The 14,187-nt window shown below is 37.2% G+C and overlaps 1 protein-coding gene across 2 annotated transcripts in view; it reads right to left on the bottom strand.

Annotated features, from left to right (window-relative positions):
* LAMA2 (laminin subunit alpha 2) overlaps positions 1 to 14,187 on the bottom strand; it is a 694,677-nt gene that overhangs the window by 216,658 nt on the left and 463,832 nt on the right. For both annotated transcript variants that reach the window (XM_070795552.1, XM_070795553.1), the window contains exons 24-28: positions 12,955 to 13,098; positions 12,086 to 12,265; positions 11,789 to 11,977; positions 11,572 to 11,705; positions 7,838 to 7,955 (exon numbers count right to left, since the gene is read on the bottom strand). In XM_070795552.1, coding sequence (XP_070651653.1) covers positions 7,838 to 7,955; positions 11,572 to 11,705; positions 11,789 to 11,977; positions 12,086 to 12,265; positions 12,955 to 13,098 — 765 coding nt within the window. The remainder of the gene's footprint in view (positions 1 to 7,837; positions 7,956 to 11,571; positions 11,706 to 11,788; positions 11,978 to 12,085; positions 12,266 to 12,954; positions 13,099 to 14,187) is intronic.

Raw genomic sequence — 14,187 nt, 5'->3', positions numbered from 1 at the left:
ATGAATATAGAAACCTTGATTTTCCAAGTTTGTTTTGCCTGAGGGATACAGGCAAATCACTTGGTGTCATTGAGATGTGGTTTCCTCATCCCACAAATGAGCATATGTATTAACTCAGTTGTTTTCTGAAGTTTCTACAGTTCTAACACTCCAGATTAATTGTGTGTCTTTACAGATCAAATTTCTAAGAGTTAGCAAAAAAAAAAAAAAAAGACTACTCCACAATACAAGAGAAATTTAAAACACTTTGTAAAGGAATGTAAATGCATTTATTCCTCTTTAATCTCCTATTCTTGTGGATCTTATTTGTACTTTTTTAATCTGTTTTTCACATTGCCGAGGATGCTTTTTAAAATCAGATGTTTTTCTTCTCAGTCAACTAGGGCAAAATTCATGAGAATCATTATGTTTGAGTTGAGAACAAAAGAGGAAAGATAATAGCTACTTTTTAAAGTCCTGTTTAAAAATCCATTCTGGAACAAAATTAAAAAATTATTGAAAGGCAAGTAAATAAACATGGTCCTAATCTTATCCCTTTTTTTCTTAACTCAAACTTTTCCCAAATTCTCTTCTTCTCTTGTGCAGAAATTATTCAGAGCTCAATTTTCTTCTGCTCTCCTTCCATGTTTGTCTTCATAATATGGTATTCCATCAAAATGTTAGAACTGAACTGTACAAAAATGTGGGAGGGAGGAGAAAAGGGAATGTGAGACAAAGGAAGTAGAAAGCCAACATGCTCCAGGTGTGAGGTTACACAACACCCCTCTGTCCTCCTCAGAGTTTAATAAAAATAGACACTTCTGCTGTTGCTAGTAAAAAAAACACTCTCTCGTATCTTTACATGGGTTTTACAATCAGACAATCCTGGGTTTATTTCCTGTTCTACCACTTACTACAGATGACTTGTACAGATTTTAAATACTATGGACTGAAGTTTCCTCACCTGGAATGTAAGGGTGTTGCAGAACTTAGTGGGTGACTAGTAATGTATCTGGGGCTTCCCAGGTGGCACTAGTGGTAAAGAACCTGCCTGCCAATGCAGCAGACATAAGAGACGTTGGTTCGATCCTTGGGTTGGGAAGATCCCCTGGAGAAGGACCTGACAACCTACTCCAGTATTCTTGTCTGGAGAATCCAATGGACAGAGAAGCCTAGCAGGCTATAGTCCATAGAGTCACAAAAAGTTGGACATGACTGAAGTGACTTAGCATGCATGCACACATTCATGTATCTAGGTTTTTTGAGCCAGGTTTAAATAGCTGTTCACTGTCTTCTAACCATGTGATAAAGGGCAGGTTTCCTAACCTGCCTGGGCTTTCATTTCCTCACCCATAAAATGAGAATCACAATACACTCAATGTTGGTGTCAGTATATTAGGGAATGCACGTAACGTTGTGAAGGATACAGTAAGCTCTCAATAAATGGTCAGTTGTGTGTGTGTTTTTTAACAGGGTTGCTGTGAGGATTAAATGAGATGATGTGTGTGTGCAGTGCTTGATTTTTAATAAATCAATGAGTTGTTTCTATTCCAGATAACTTTTTAGTCATTGAGAATATACTAAAAAAAAAAAAAAGCCAATGGTGATTGTTCTTTACTGCACTGAGAAACACACTTACAACGTATGCCACTTACCCTACCATGTTCCTTAATATTTAATGAATATGAAGAGTCTTTGGGTCTTCCATGTACAATGAAAATGGTAAAGGACATCCCCAGAAGCATGCATGTATAAGAAAAAAAGTCTGTCTTACTATTTTGTCTTTTGAGTGTCATGAGCTGGTAATAGGTATACATTGAGTATTTAAAAAACGTATTTTTGGTAGTCACCTGACAGTTTGTGAGAGGTGATCCAGTATATACTAACCATTTAGCCGTGAGTCAGAAGCACTATTAAAACATGGTGGAAGGGGAAAGATGATTAAATGAACAAAACATCACCAAGAGATTATCTGTGAATATCTGATTTCCATGGTCTTATTGCAGAGAACCACATATTCAACAACGAATAGTTTCAGTTTCTGCATACACCCTAACCTGAGATTAGGTCAGTTGAGAAAACAATGTTAACTGAGGTAATAGTGAGGAGCAGCTTAGGTAAAGTATGGTAATCTAAATGGCTCCCACAACAGCAAAAGTGATAAGGAAATTGTGTTTTTTATTTGATATCTATCTAAAGGTAACCCAGTCTCTACTTCTAATGATAAATTATAAAAAGTAATCATTTCTAGAACTGACATTTTCAATGAACAGGGCTATAGTATTATAATCCTACAGGTAATAGACAATGCTAGGTCCTCACAACTGGCTGTATGGTAACTAAAACTTAATTTTGTTTATTTGCAACCACATTTCTGTATAAAAACATGAAATGAGTAGCTTGTAAATGCATATGTCTCTAGAATACCTTACATTTGGTGAAAATATTGTAAAGGAATTGCTTTGTGTATTCACGACCCAAAGCATATGTTACTAGAATGGGATGTATTATTTTAAACCTGTCCTTAGTTCTTGCTTTGATGATGAGATTTTATGCCTGAGTAATTACACTTTAGAATCAAGATGAATTATAAACAAGATGCATAATGGATTAGAGGCAATGGGTTGTGGAGAAAACCTCAGTACCTTATTATAAGAGATTGGTCTTTATTCTCTAATCTTGCCACTAAAGATATTACTGTAATTATTGTCTGTCCATAGGACTTTAAGTGAAATTCACAGGACATAGGTGAAGCCACCAATGCAGATCATAGTTTGTATGTATGTCTAGTTTTTCTTGATTTTTTTCATATAATATTTGCTTTATTTGTCCTAATTTATATTTTCATATAATGATGGAAATTTACTATAATTAATAGGAAAGTACATTTTAGAATATACTATTTAAAAGCTTGTTGATTATAATAAGATGAGTTTTAACATTTAAAATCTGGAATGGAAGGTGTGTGCATGTGTGTGTGTGTGTGTGTGAAAGCAGATTGCATTAAAATCATTTGCTTCTTTGCTAATATTTTTCTTTATAAGGGAAGAGTATTCTTTTAAATAAATGCAGAAAACATAGCTGTAGTGAGTTTCTTTTTGAGATATCTAAAGGTCAATCTTGATTACTTACTCAATATGTTGTATAGAAAAATAATATCGTAGAACCAGAGAATGTTGGAACTACAGAACCCAACCTGTAATTTTATAGATTTGCTAACTATATAATAACTAAGGCCGATAGCAATTAAGGGATTGACCAAGGTCACACAGTGAGACAGCAGTGCAGGCCAACATTCCTTGGGATAAATAAAATTCCACCTTTTGTCTAGAAAAATCTCAAATTCTTTCTTTTATCTTTTTTCATGCTCATTGTAAAGGTAGCATATTCTGTATGTGCCTTTTTCACTGTCTCATTTTTTCACATCTCCACTGTGTGTACATATTGATATTTCACACATATTGGGTTGTGATTTTAAGTACAATAAACATACTTATTGTGCTAAGTCACTCAGTTGAGTCTAACTATTTGTGACCCTATGGTCTGTAGCCCAGCAGGCTCCTCTGTCCATGGAATTTTCCAGGAAAGAATACTGGAGCAGGTTGCCATTTCCTATTCCAGGGATATGGTTACTGGTGTATGTGCAAAAGTATACATGTGTATGAAGGAGTTATGACAATAAGGAGATGGATTATTTGTTCATTCAAATAAATATTGCCATTCAGAGCAGTCACAGAGCTAAAAATTTATTCCAAAAATATTTCACAGATATTTACAGTTATTCTTATGAAATGGTTTTATGACTATGTGAAATTCATATGATGATAGCTAAGTTGAATGGCATTTCAATTTACAATGGAGATTTTATTTTTTTTTTTTTTCTCTTTTATTTTTTTTTTATTTTATTTTTTTTTATTTTTAAACTTTACATAATTGTATTAGTTTTGCCAAATATAAAAATGAATCCGCCACAGGTATACATGTGTTCCCCATCCTGAACCCTCCTCCCTCCTCCCTCCCCATACCATCCCTCTGGGCCGTCCCAGTGTACCAGCCCCAAGCATCCAGCATCATGCATCGAACCTGGACTGGCAACTCGTTTCCTACATGATATTTTACATGTTTCATTGCCATTCTCCCCAATCTTCCCACCCTCTCCCTCTCCCACAGAGTCCATAAGACTGTTCTATACATCAGTGTCTCTTTTGCTGTCTCGTACACCGGGTTATTGTTACCATCTTTCTAAATTCCATATATATGCGTTAGTATACTGTATTTATGTTTTTCCTTCTGGCTTACTTCACTCTGTATAATAGGCTCCAGTTTCATCCGCCTCATTAGAACTGATTCAAATGTATTCTTTTTAATGGCTGAGTAATACTCCATTGTGTATATGTACCACAGCTTTCTTATCCATTCATCTGCTGATGGACATCTAGGTTGCTTCCATGTCTTGGCTATTATAAACAGTGCTGCGATGAACATTGGGGTACACGTGTCTCTTTCCCTTCTGGTTTTCTCAGTGTGTATGCCCAGCAGTGGGGTTGCTGGATCATAAGGCAGTTCTATTTCCAGTTTTTTAAGGAATCTCCACACTGTTCTCCATAGTGGCTGTACTAGTTTGCATTCCCACCAACAGTGTAAAAGGGTTCCCTTTTCTCCACACCCTCTCCAGCACTTATTATTTGTAGACTTTTGGATCGCAGCCATTCTGACTGGTGTGAAATGGTACCTCATAGTGGTTTTGATTTGCATTTCTCTGATAATGAGTGATGTTGAGCATCTTTTCATGTGTTTGTTAGCCATCTGTATGTCTTCTTTGGAGAAATGTCTATTTAGTTCTTTGGCCCATTTTTTGATTGGGTCGTTTATTTTTCTGGAGTTGAGCTGTAGGAGTTGCTTGTATATTTTTGAGATTAGTTGTTTGTCGGTTGCTTCATTTGCTATTATTTTCTCCCATTCTGAAGGCTGTCTTTTCACCTTGCTAATAGTTTCCTTTGATGTGCAGAAGCTTTTAAGGTTAATTAGGTCCCATTTGTTTATTTTTGCTTTTATTTCCAATATTCTGGGAGGTGGGTCATAGAGGATCCTGCTGTGATGTATGTCGGAGAGTGTTTTGCCTATGTTCTCCTCTAGGAGTTTTATAGTTTCTGGTCTTACGTTTAGATCTTTATATTTATATTTTCATTTACATTAATCCACATGATGATTGTACAAGTTAAAAAAAAAAACCCCAAAGTCCAATAACAAAAAGCCAATGCCCTGTTCATCTGGAGGAGTTAGGCAGGATTCACCCAAACCAAATGCCTTTCTATTTTCATCATACCATGCCACCTCTCAGGAGAGTCATGTTCATTGTTTTAAAGTTGTATTTCACCTGCCTTGAAAACCATACTTAATAGAACTTCTCAAATCCTATTTACAAAAGCTATACAAAATTATAGTCCTTCCTCATTATCTGCCAGGAGATTAGTTCCAGGAGTCTCCATTGATCCTGAAATCTGACTCGGCTCTCTCATATCCATGGATTCAGCATTAGTGGATTTAAGCAACCACAGATGGAATTTTTGATTGCAGTTGGTTGGATCCATGGAATGGAAACTGGTGGAGGGCCTACTGTATATTTACTGAAAAAATTCATACATAAGTGGATCCAGGCAGTTCTAAGTTGTTCAAGGGTCCACTATATTTATAAATAAATACACTGATGTAAACTATTTATTCCAGTAATAATACTATTAACCACATTAACTAATAATGACTCCACCAGGCACTGTGATAAGTGCTTAAGTTCTAGTTCATTTAGTCTTTCTGTGATTCTTGGGCAGTAGATGGGAGAGATGTTAAAAATATCTAACTGGTGTGTGGGGGGGCCATCAACCAATCTAAGAGGAAAGAATTTGTGCTGTAGAGCTGGAGCAAGCTGTGGAGGCCCTTCCTGGGCCAGCCAGTTGCTGCACTGAGGGGTCTGAAGGAGAGGGACCGGGTGTGGTGGCAGTTACTCAGGGTCTTGGGGATTTACCAGCTGAAGCCAAAGCAGGTTTATAAGCTGCACAAGGTCTCAGTCTTAGTACACAATGAAGTAGAGATTCAAACCCAGGCCAGGTTGTCAGCAATTCCACCTTTCCCTAGATCATACCCTGAATCTGCCTGCAATGCAGGAGTACCCAGGAGACCCGGGTTTGATTCCTTGGTTGGGAAGATCCCCCTGGAGAAGGAGATGGCAACCCACTACAGTGTTCTTGCCTGGAGAATTCCATGAACAGAGGAGCCTGGCAGGCTACAGTTTAGCCTTGTGCAGCTTATAAACCTGCTTTGGCTTCAGCTGGTAAATCCCCAAGACCCTAGTAACTGCCTCCACACTCGGTCCCTCTCCGTCAGACCCCTCAGTGCAGCAACTGGCTGGCCTGGGAGGGGCCTCCATGGCTTGCTCCAGCTCTATAGCACAAATTCTTTCTTCTTAGATTGGTTTATAGGGTTGCAAAGAGCTGGACGTGACTGAAGTGACTTCAGTTCAGTCACAGTGTGCCAGACTTCCCTGTCCTCCACCAACTCCAAGAGCTTCCTCAAACTCATGTCCATCAAGTTGGTGATACCATCCAACCATCTCATCCTCTGTCATCTCCTTCTCCTCCTGCCTTCAATCTTTCCCAGCAACAGAGTCTTTTCCAAGGAGTCAGTTCTTTGCATCAGGTGGCCAAAGTACTGGAGTTTCAGCTTCAGCATCAGTCCTTCCAATGAATATTCAGAACTGATTTCCTTTAGGATTGACTGGTTGCATCTCCTTGCAGTCCAAGGGACTCTCAAGAGTCTTCTCCAGCACCACAGTTCAAAAGCATCAATTCTTCAGCACTCAGCTTTCTTTGTAGTCCAACTCTCGCATCCATACACGACTACTGGAAAAACTGTAGCTTTGACTAGATGGACCTTTGTTGGCAAAGTAATGTCTCTGCTTTTTAAAATGCTGTCTAGGTTGGTGATAGCTTTTCATCCAAGGAGCAAGAGTCTTTTAATTTCATGGAAGTGACTTAGTACAGCACTATTAAGATTTAATATTTTTAACAGTTAAATTGGTTCAGTTGGTAAAGAATTGGCCTATAATGCAGGAGAGCCAGGTTCCATCTCTGAGTCAGGAAGACCCTCTGGAGAGGACATGGCAGCCCACTCCAGTATTCTTGCCTGGGAAATCTCATGGACAGAGGAGCCTGGTGGGCTATAGTCCATTGGCAGAGTTGAACACGACTTAGCAGCTAAACCACCACCACAAAGTAAAGATCTAGAAAATTCACCGGTTCTGAAGATAGTCAAAGGAATACCTCAGAAAGTAACCAATGCAGTTTTAAAAATACAATGACTGAAGGAGAGTGGCACTGCTGGAACAGTGCCAGTTATATGTCCTTTTGAGAAGCCTATATTAAAGGGAAAAGTCTGATATTTATTGCCTAAGTTCTGACATACTGTATTTTAAAACAATCTCTCAAATTCTCTCAAATCCCAATATAATCTTATCTCATAATCACTGAAGTTTCAATGTCTCTAACTGTTCATAAAAAAGTGCCAAGAAAACAGATCAGATGCAGTAAGTGGGCCTTAAGAAAACATTATTTCCTGTTTCATATTTTTACAAATCTTTTAATTTTTATTAAATATTTCCCTTGAGTCATGAGTCCAACTTCTAGCAAACAATAACATCATCTTCTTCTTACTGCAATCACATACTATGAGTGGAAATTCAAATAAAGTAGGTTGAAGGTATGCTTGAAAGTAAAACCGATTGCATTAAAGGTGGTCCTGGGAGTATTTCCATTCAGCTGGTTAAGTAAGTCGGGCTTTAGCAGGTTAGTTGGAGCCAGCTTACCTCACAGGACAAGCCAGAATAGCCTGGGGGACAATCACATTTTTCTATCAAGTGAGCTGGAGGAGTCACTGCTGTGATGCGTCCTGGTTCAGCTACCTCCATTGAGATTTCAGAAATCCTGGAAATAGCGAGCAAATACTTAGATGGCAGTACCAGTAAATTAAGCTTACCTAGAAAATACTCAATCCTGCAAGAAGGGTCTTCCCAAGGTTTTGTTAACAACCACAAACTCATTCTATTGTTTTGGAGCTGCTAAATTTTAGGGGCTCCATGTTCCACATCTTACTCCTGCATTTTTGCTTCCTCAAAGGGTGAGATTCCACATTAGCAAAATATTCACATAAATCATAAAGTGTTTGGGAAATTAGATGTCTGATGTTCTGTTGAGAAGTTATTATAAAGAGTTTTCCCTCCGCTTCTAAAAATGTGAGTGGCTTCAGGTAGACATGGCCAATTAATTAGATATTTTCATTCTTTCAAAGAGACAACTCAAGGTCATTCTCTGTTGGCAAATCTCCTGTCATTACTAGTGAAATTGCTTTTACTTTGCAACTGGTCCCAATTTCTTGCTCTTGAATCTCTGAACATTCTTTCAAGAACTTTAGAAAACCACCTAGAAAACAATGCTTGAGCATATTACAGTAATATTGATCTCTTTCTGAAGATAAAGAACCTCTCAAATTAGTCTTTCCTTCAACTAACTTAATCCACATTTCCTATTGGTGGAAAGGTCCTTGTAATTGAAAAAAATTATTCACAGTGAAAATACTGATACCTTTTGCAGTAATTTGAAATTATACATTAAAAATATATGCAGTCCATAAACTCAGACTATTTCATGACTGACTAACTGGTAACATGAAATGTTCTGCAAATAAACTTTTAAATGAGACAATGAATAGTTTTGCTTCAATAAAAGGCACCTCTAAAAGCTTAAGGAGCTTGAATCATAAACTTTATAACAAGCATAGGTAGGTTTTATTGGTACTGAATTATGAATGCACATTCTGATTTGGCTCCTATTGTAATCTGGGATCTGAAGACCAGCCAGCCTTTATGCAACACATGTTCAGTTAAAATTCAGATTTCATTCTCCTCTTCTTGTAGATGCACAGCATTTGTGATATGTAAATAAGCCACTCCCCTCCTTTAAGGAGCACTCTGCATTCTCTGGAGTAAGAAGGTAACCTGGTGTTTGTTGAGAAATCATCTCTGCTGTTATCTCACGGTATTCTATAACCTGAGGAGTTACTAGCATCATCTTCCCTTCTCTGGCACATACACACACACAACAGACTAGTGAGTATTTAAAAATCAAATGGAACCTGAATGGTGTTAGCAATAGACATTTCTGCAACACATTATCTTTTTTTTCCCCTGGGGAATGAGAGACTGACTGTTTTGCCTGAATCAGGGATTTAGCCAAATTCAGACTTCTATGTAAATGAATACTAAAAAACAAAGTTGTTAAGATCTTCAAATAAATTTTTGTAGGAGAGTACAAAAGCAAAGAAAAAAGGAAATTTCAGCGTTAACATGTACAAAGTTGGAATCTCAAACCACATGTATAAAAAACTCTTTGCTTCTGAGACTGTTTAAATTTGTAACTGAATAAAGAAGTGGGGTTCTGTCTTAACTATGTTGAGAGGAAGACTCAAACATATTTCTGATCTTTGTCAAAATTCTTTGTCTTACAAAATCAAGTGCTGATCCACTGTTTATTTGTTTTTATCGTTACTAGGTGTTCACTCTAGTTTTTATTGACTCTAGAAAAAGTGAAGTATTTACTTATTTTAGTGTTTTTTAAAAAGGAAATCCTAAGCCAAAGGATATTATCTAGTGAGGTATATGAAATAAAGTGATAAGAGAAAGGGACTTAAGGGAAAAAGCAGTCTTAAGGTGCAGAAAGGTGGGATCAGTGTGAGAGGTGAAAAAAGCATGATGAAAAATGCAGGACAACATCATTTCTAACAGATCTACTAACAAAATATTCTGTGTGCTAGCAAACTTTTTTTATTAAGCAGGGAACAATTTTCAAAATAACATATTTGCACACTCACAAGGTTACTTGCTTTCTTCTACAACATGTGAACCTGTTTGGCTTCTGTCACCTAATTTATATTTTTTATTCTAAAATAATTAACAATATAATTGACAAGATATTTTGGTTCATGCTTTTAAAAATTATTTCATGGAAAGAATCTCCTGCTTGGGATTGACATATACACATTTTTATATTTAAAATATCAATAGATAACCAACAAAGATCTACGATTAAAAAAAAGAATCTCCTGTCAGAAATAAGAAATATGAAAAAGAAATCAAAGCAATACAGACTTGAAAGTGAATTTTGGTCCTTGATTTGGTCTCTACTTCTGGTATAATCAGAAGAGCAATATGGATCTTCTGCAATAAAGAAAGGATTTTCTGCCACATGCTTAATAATGGAAACATTTGAAACATGGTATTTTTAGATTCATTGATTTGTCAATGAGAGGGTTCATAATTTTCTCTTGCTTTCCTGCACTGATCTACTATTTTGTTACATAAGATTATTTTTAAACATCTATTGATTTCATATTCTTATAATAGAGACACTAACACGCCAGAGAAACTGAGACTATGTGTATAATCTCAACTTTCTGTCTCCACAGTAAACATTTAGCTACATCTGTACAGTTCCTCATTCTATCTCATTAGATAAGTTTTCGTTATACTTGAGGCACATGACCTCAAGTAAATGTGTACTCACGATGTTGAAGTACCACAACTTCTCCATTATTTATTTTCTCTTTATTCTATCATTTTTATGTATATCTTGCTGCTAATTCTTCCCCCTCCCCGGTCCCATGGTAATATAAACATGCTTACTTGTCTCTCAGATTAAACAATCAGCCCTTGACCTTTGACATTACCTCTTTCTTCCCTTTTACAATTTTATTCACAGAAAACAATAGTCTCCACTCATAATATTAGATTCATTGTGTCCCATTCATTCCTCAAAACTTTGAGGCTCTTACTGCCCTAGAACTTCACTAAAACTGGTATTGTAATTGTTACTGGTGATTCTAACTTTCAAAGAGCTTCATTTTAATTGTCCTCTTTGGGTCATTAAAAGACCATACCCACACCTTTATAGTATTCTCATCCTTTGGCTTTCATGACAGTCATTTTTGCTCTTCTTCTGTGTACTTTCTTATTCAATGTGATCCCCAGTCTTTTCACATCATAAGGCAGAGGGAAGATGGCTATATCATATTACACATTGGAGTGAACAGGTGCGAATGGCAGAGGGAAGATGGCTATATCCTATTACACACTGGAGTGTGTAATGCATATGGTTGGAAGAGACAGGACCAACTTGGCCCTGCCCAGTTCCCCTGAGGGTTGAAGGAGGACACTTTCTCAGCAATCTCACAACGTATTTATAGCCCAGCAGCAAACTCTCTCTACCTTGCAGGACATCTTCTCCTGAATTTTTGCTTAGCATCTGAAATTCACCATGTTGAGGATCAGTTCAATATCTGCCCCCTTAATCTTGCTTCTGGTTCTGTGTCTCTTGTTGGGGAAATGGTGGTGATAACTCACACCAGGTGACCTGGATGTCATTCTTGACTAGTCTTCTATCATCACACTAGCAACCCAACTTCTAAATCTTTCTTGTCTGACATCTCACTGATCTTTCTTATAGACTCGAGAAGAAGAAACTAACTTGGATATTTATTATAGTTTACCTGCTTTGTCTCATGATATTTCCATATGTAGCCTTGATAAGAATATAATGGATATCATATAGTACATCCAGGAAGTCTTCACGGGTCACAGTTCTGCTGATTCGAGGATCATCACCATAATATTTCCATTCTTTCTGTTAACGAGAAAAGAAACCACTGTGAAGAAACTCAGTGCAAATGCATTGGCAACATGGCACCCAACACCTAACCACCTTACCTCTGTCATTTCAATTTCATGCCTAGTCAATTGGCCAATCAGAGGAGCAGCCATATGCCTGATGATAATCCTTGCATGAGCAGGAGTTCCACCTCGAATGATAACTTGTGGGTTGTATGTAGAGAAACCTGTCTCTTCCCTAGCCTCAAAATAGATGGTGTACCTGAGTTTACCGCCATAGGCCATCAACTGACAAAATAAAATGAGAAATGATGAGTTAGATAAATCTCTGAATAGCCTTATTCTAAAAACATGTTTCATTTTGCTCTCATGTGACTTCAACATTCTTGTCCTTACCTTCTTTCCTTCAAATTGTTCTGGAAGTTTCCAATAAAAAGGTTCCAAATGGAGCTCTTGTCTCACCAGATCCATGTGTGCAACGATCTCCGGATGCTGAAAAATGATGCCTTTTGTAGTTGTGTGCTGCAGGGCCTCATCCACCAGTGGCAGGATGGTCTGCTCAGGCTTCAGAGTTACCTGTGTGGGGTAAAAACACAGCAGGGTGTTAAGTGTAAGTCTTTGGAGGCCTCCTCTAAAAGGACTGTGTGTCTATCTGTGGCCCTATCCCCATATGATGAAGTATTCTCATGAGAAACATAACTCATGGGCAATGAAGACAGGAGAGGCGATAAACCCTTCGGACTTGTTTGCCTAGGGAAATCTACAACATCTGTGCAACTGGTCTTTCACACTAACAAAAAGCAGAGTTGAAAAGTAGGAAGGGTTAAAGGAAAATTAAGGTTAAAAATGAACATTTTTCCATCCTAACGAGTGACAATTCTCTAAGGCTGGTTGGAATAAATGAGCAACCAGTTCAGATTTTCACTACATGAGCACACATCTACTTTCCTGCTCTAATGCTCTCACTCTGCAGAAGGCAGCTTCTTCCCATCCCCAGACATAACATTTCCCTTATAATGTTTTCCTTGCTCACTTGGCATCTATTTCCTTATCCACAGTAAATGAATACTTTTAAAGAAAGAATAAAAAAGGTGTCTACTCCAATCATCTAATGGCACATGGCCCCTCTACCAGTTCTAAATGAGCACAGGGGAAAAGGTTACTTAAACGTTTTGCCATTTCCTCCTGCCCCTTGGTGCCTGGCTAAAAGACACCAGCAGGAACTAACGTTATACCATTACATGGCTCAGCAGGTCCTTACTCACCCACGTACGGATCAGTCCTTTTGCTTCAGAGCACTGAGTAGTGGTGCCAAAGCAATAGCAGCTGCTGCAGCCAAGTGGGTTCTTGGCCTCAAGTCCGAATTTGCCAGGCCGGCACCTGTCACAGTGGATCCCTTCCACATTCACCTGAAGAAAGAGGAGAGTTCTTCAGAGTCCATATGGGGAAGTTGTGAGAGAAATAAACTCAAGAATAAATAACAGGAGAATGTTTTAAAGAAAATGAAACAAAAAATAAATAAAAGAACACTGAATATTAAATTCACATCTCAAATAGCAGAGTAGGTAATCTCTTTGTTAGCATGTCATTGGTCTAAAAAAACACTTTATTTATAACTACATACATTATTAAGAATATTGTATATTATTTTCTTTTACATTTAAGCAGCACATTTCCTACTATTCCACTGTGAGGATTATGAAAGAGTCATTAGAATTTTGAAAGTGAAATGAAATTCCACTGATTCCCAAACTTTGATGTGATGCAAAGTTGTGAAAAGCAAGAAAGATGTTAAAATATAGATTCATATAGTTATTTTGGAATGCTGAATATACACACATATAGCATGTATTAAATATAATATATAACCATAATATGTAATAATGCACCATCATACTTTTTGTTTTGTCTAGGACTTTTAATGGCAGAAGCTTCCATTTTCCTAAATTCTCAAGAATCTTCACAACCCCTCCAGATTTCACCTTCCTGTTTCCTTGGACCCTCTTTGCATAGACTTTTCTTGAAAATATACTAATGCTTCTGACCCAGTCTTTACTGCATTTATCCTGGGATTGATTTTCCAGAAATATCTTAGGGGGAAAAAATCCTTCTTATCATTTTTAATCAACTGTTTTTCTACATCATTTAGCAGTATTAATGAGGGCTGGAATTTGCATACAGTCACTGTTTGTAATGTCAGTGTTTATACTTGAAGAAATTTTACTGAACTTCCACAGCAGTAAATATATTTTTCAGTGTACAGTGATTGTGGGTTAATTTGAAGAGTAATTTTTTAAAAAAATAAACTTTATCATTTAGCTGTGGTTTTCTCTAGTGATGCTTAAGAGAACTGACTTCTTTTCCCTTCCAGATTATTCTTGTTTAAGAAAAGTAAATACGTAAAGAGAAACTAAACTTTACTTTCGAAAATACATCATTCATTTGAGCTAGGGAAAAAAAAATTGGGTTCTGGTTGAAAATAAGTTCTTAAAAAGCAG

This window comes from Bos indicus, chromosome 9 (assembly GCF_029378745.1).
Source record: "Bos indicus isolate NIAB-ARS_2022 breed Sahiwal x Tharparkar chromosome 9, NIAB-ARS_B.indTharparkar_mat_pri_1.0, whole genome shotgun sequence".
In the NCBI taxonomy this organism is placed as follows: Eukaryota; Metazoa; Chordata; class Mammalia; order Artiodactyla; family Bovidae; genus Bos; species Bos indicus.
This window is presented reverse-complemented; position numbering and strand designations above follow the sequence as displayed.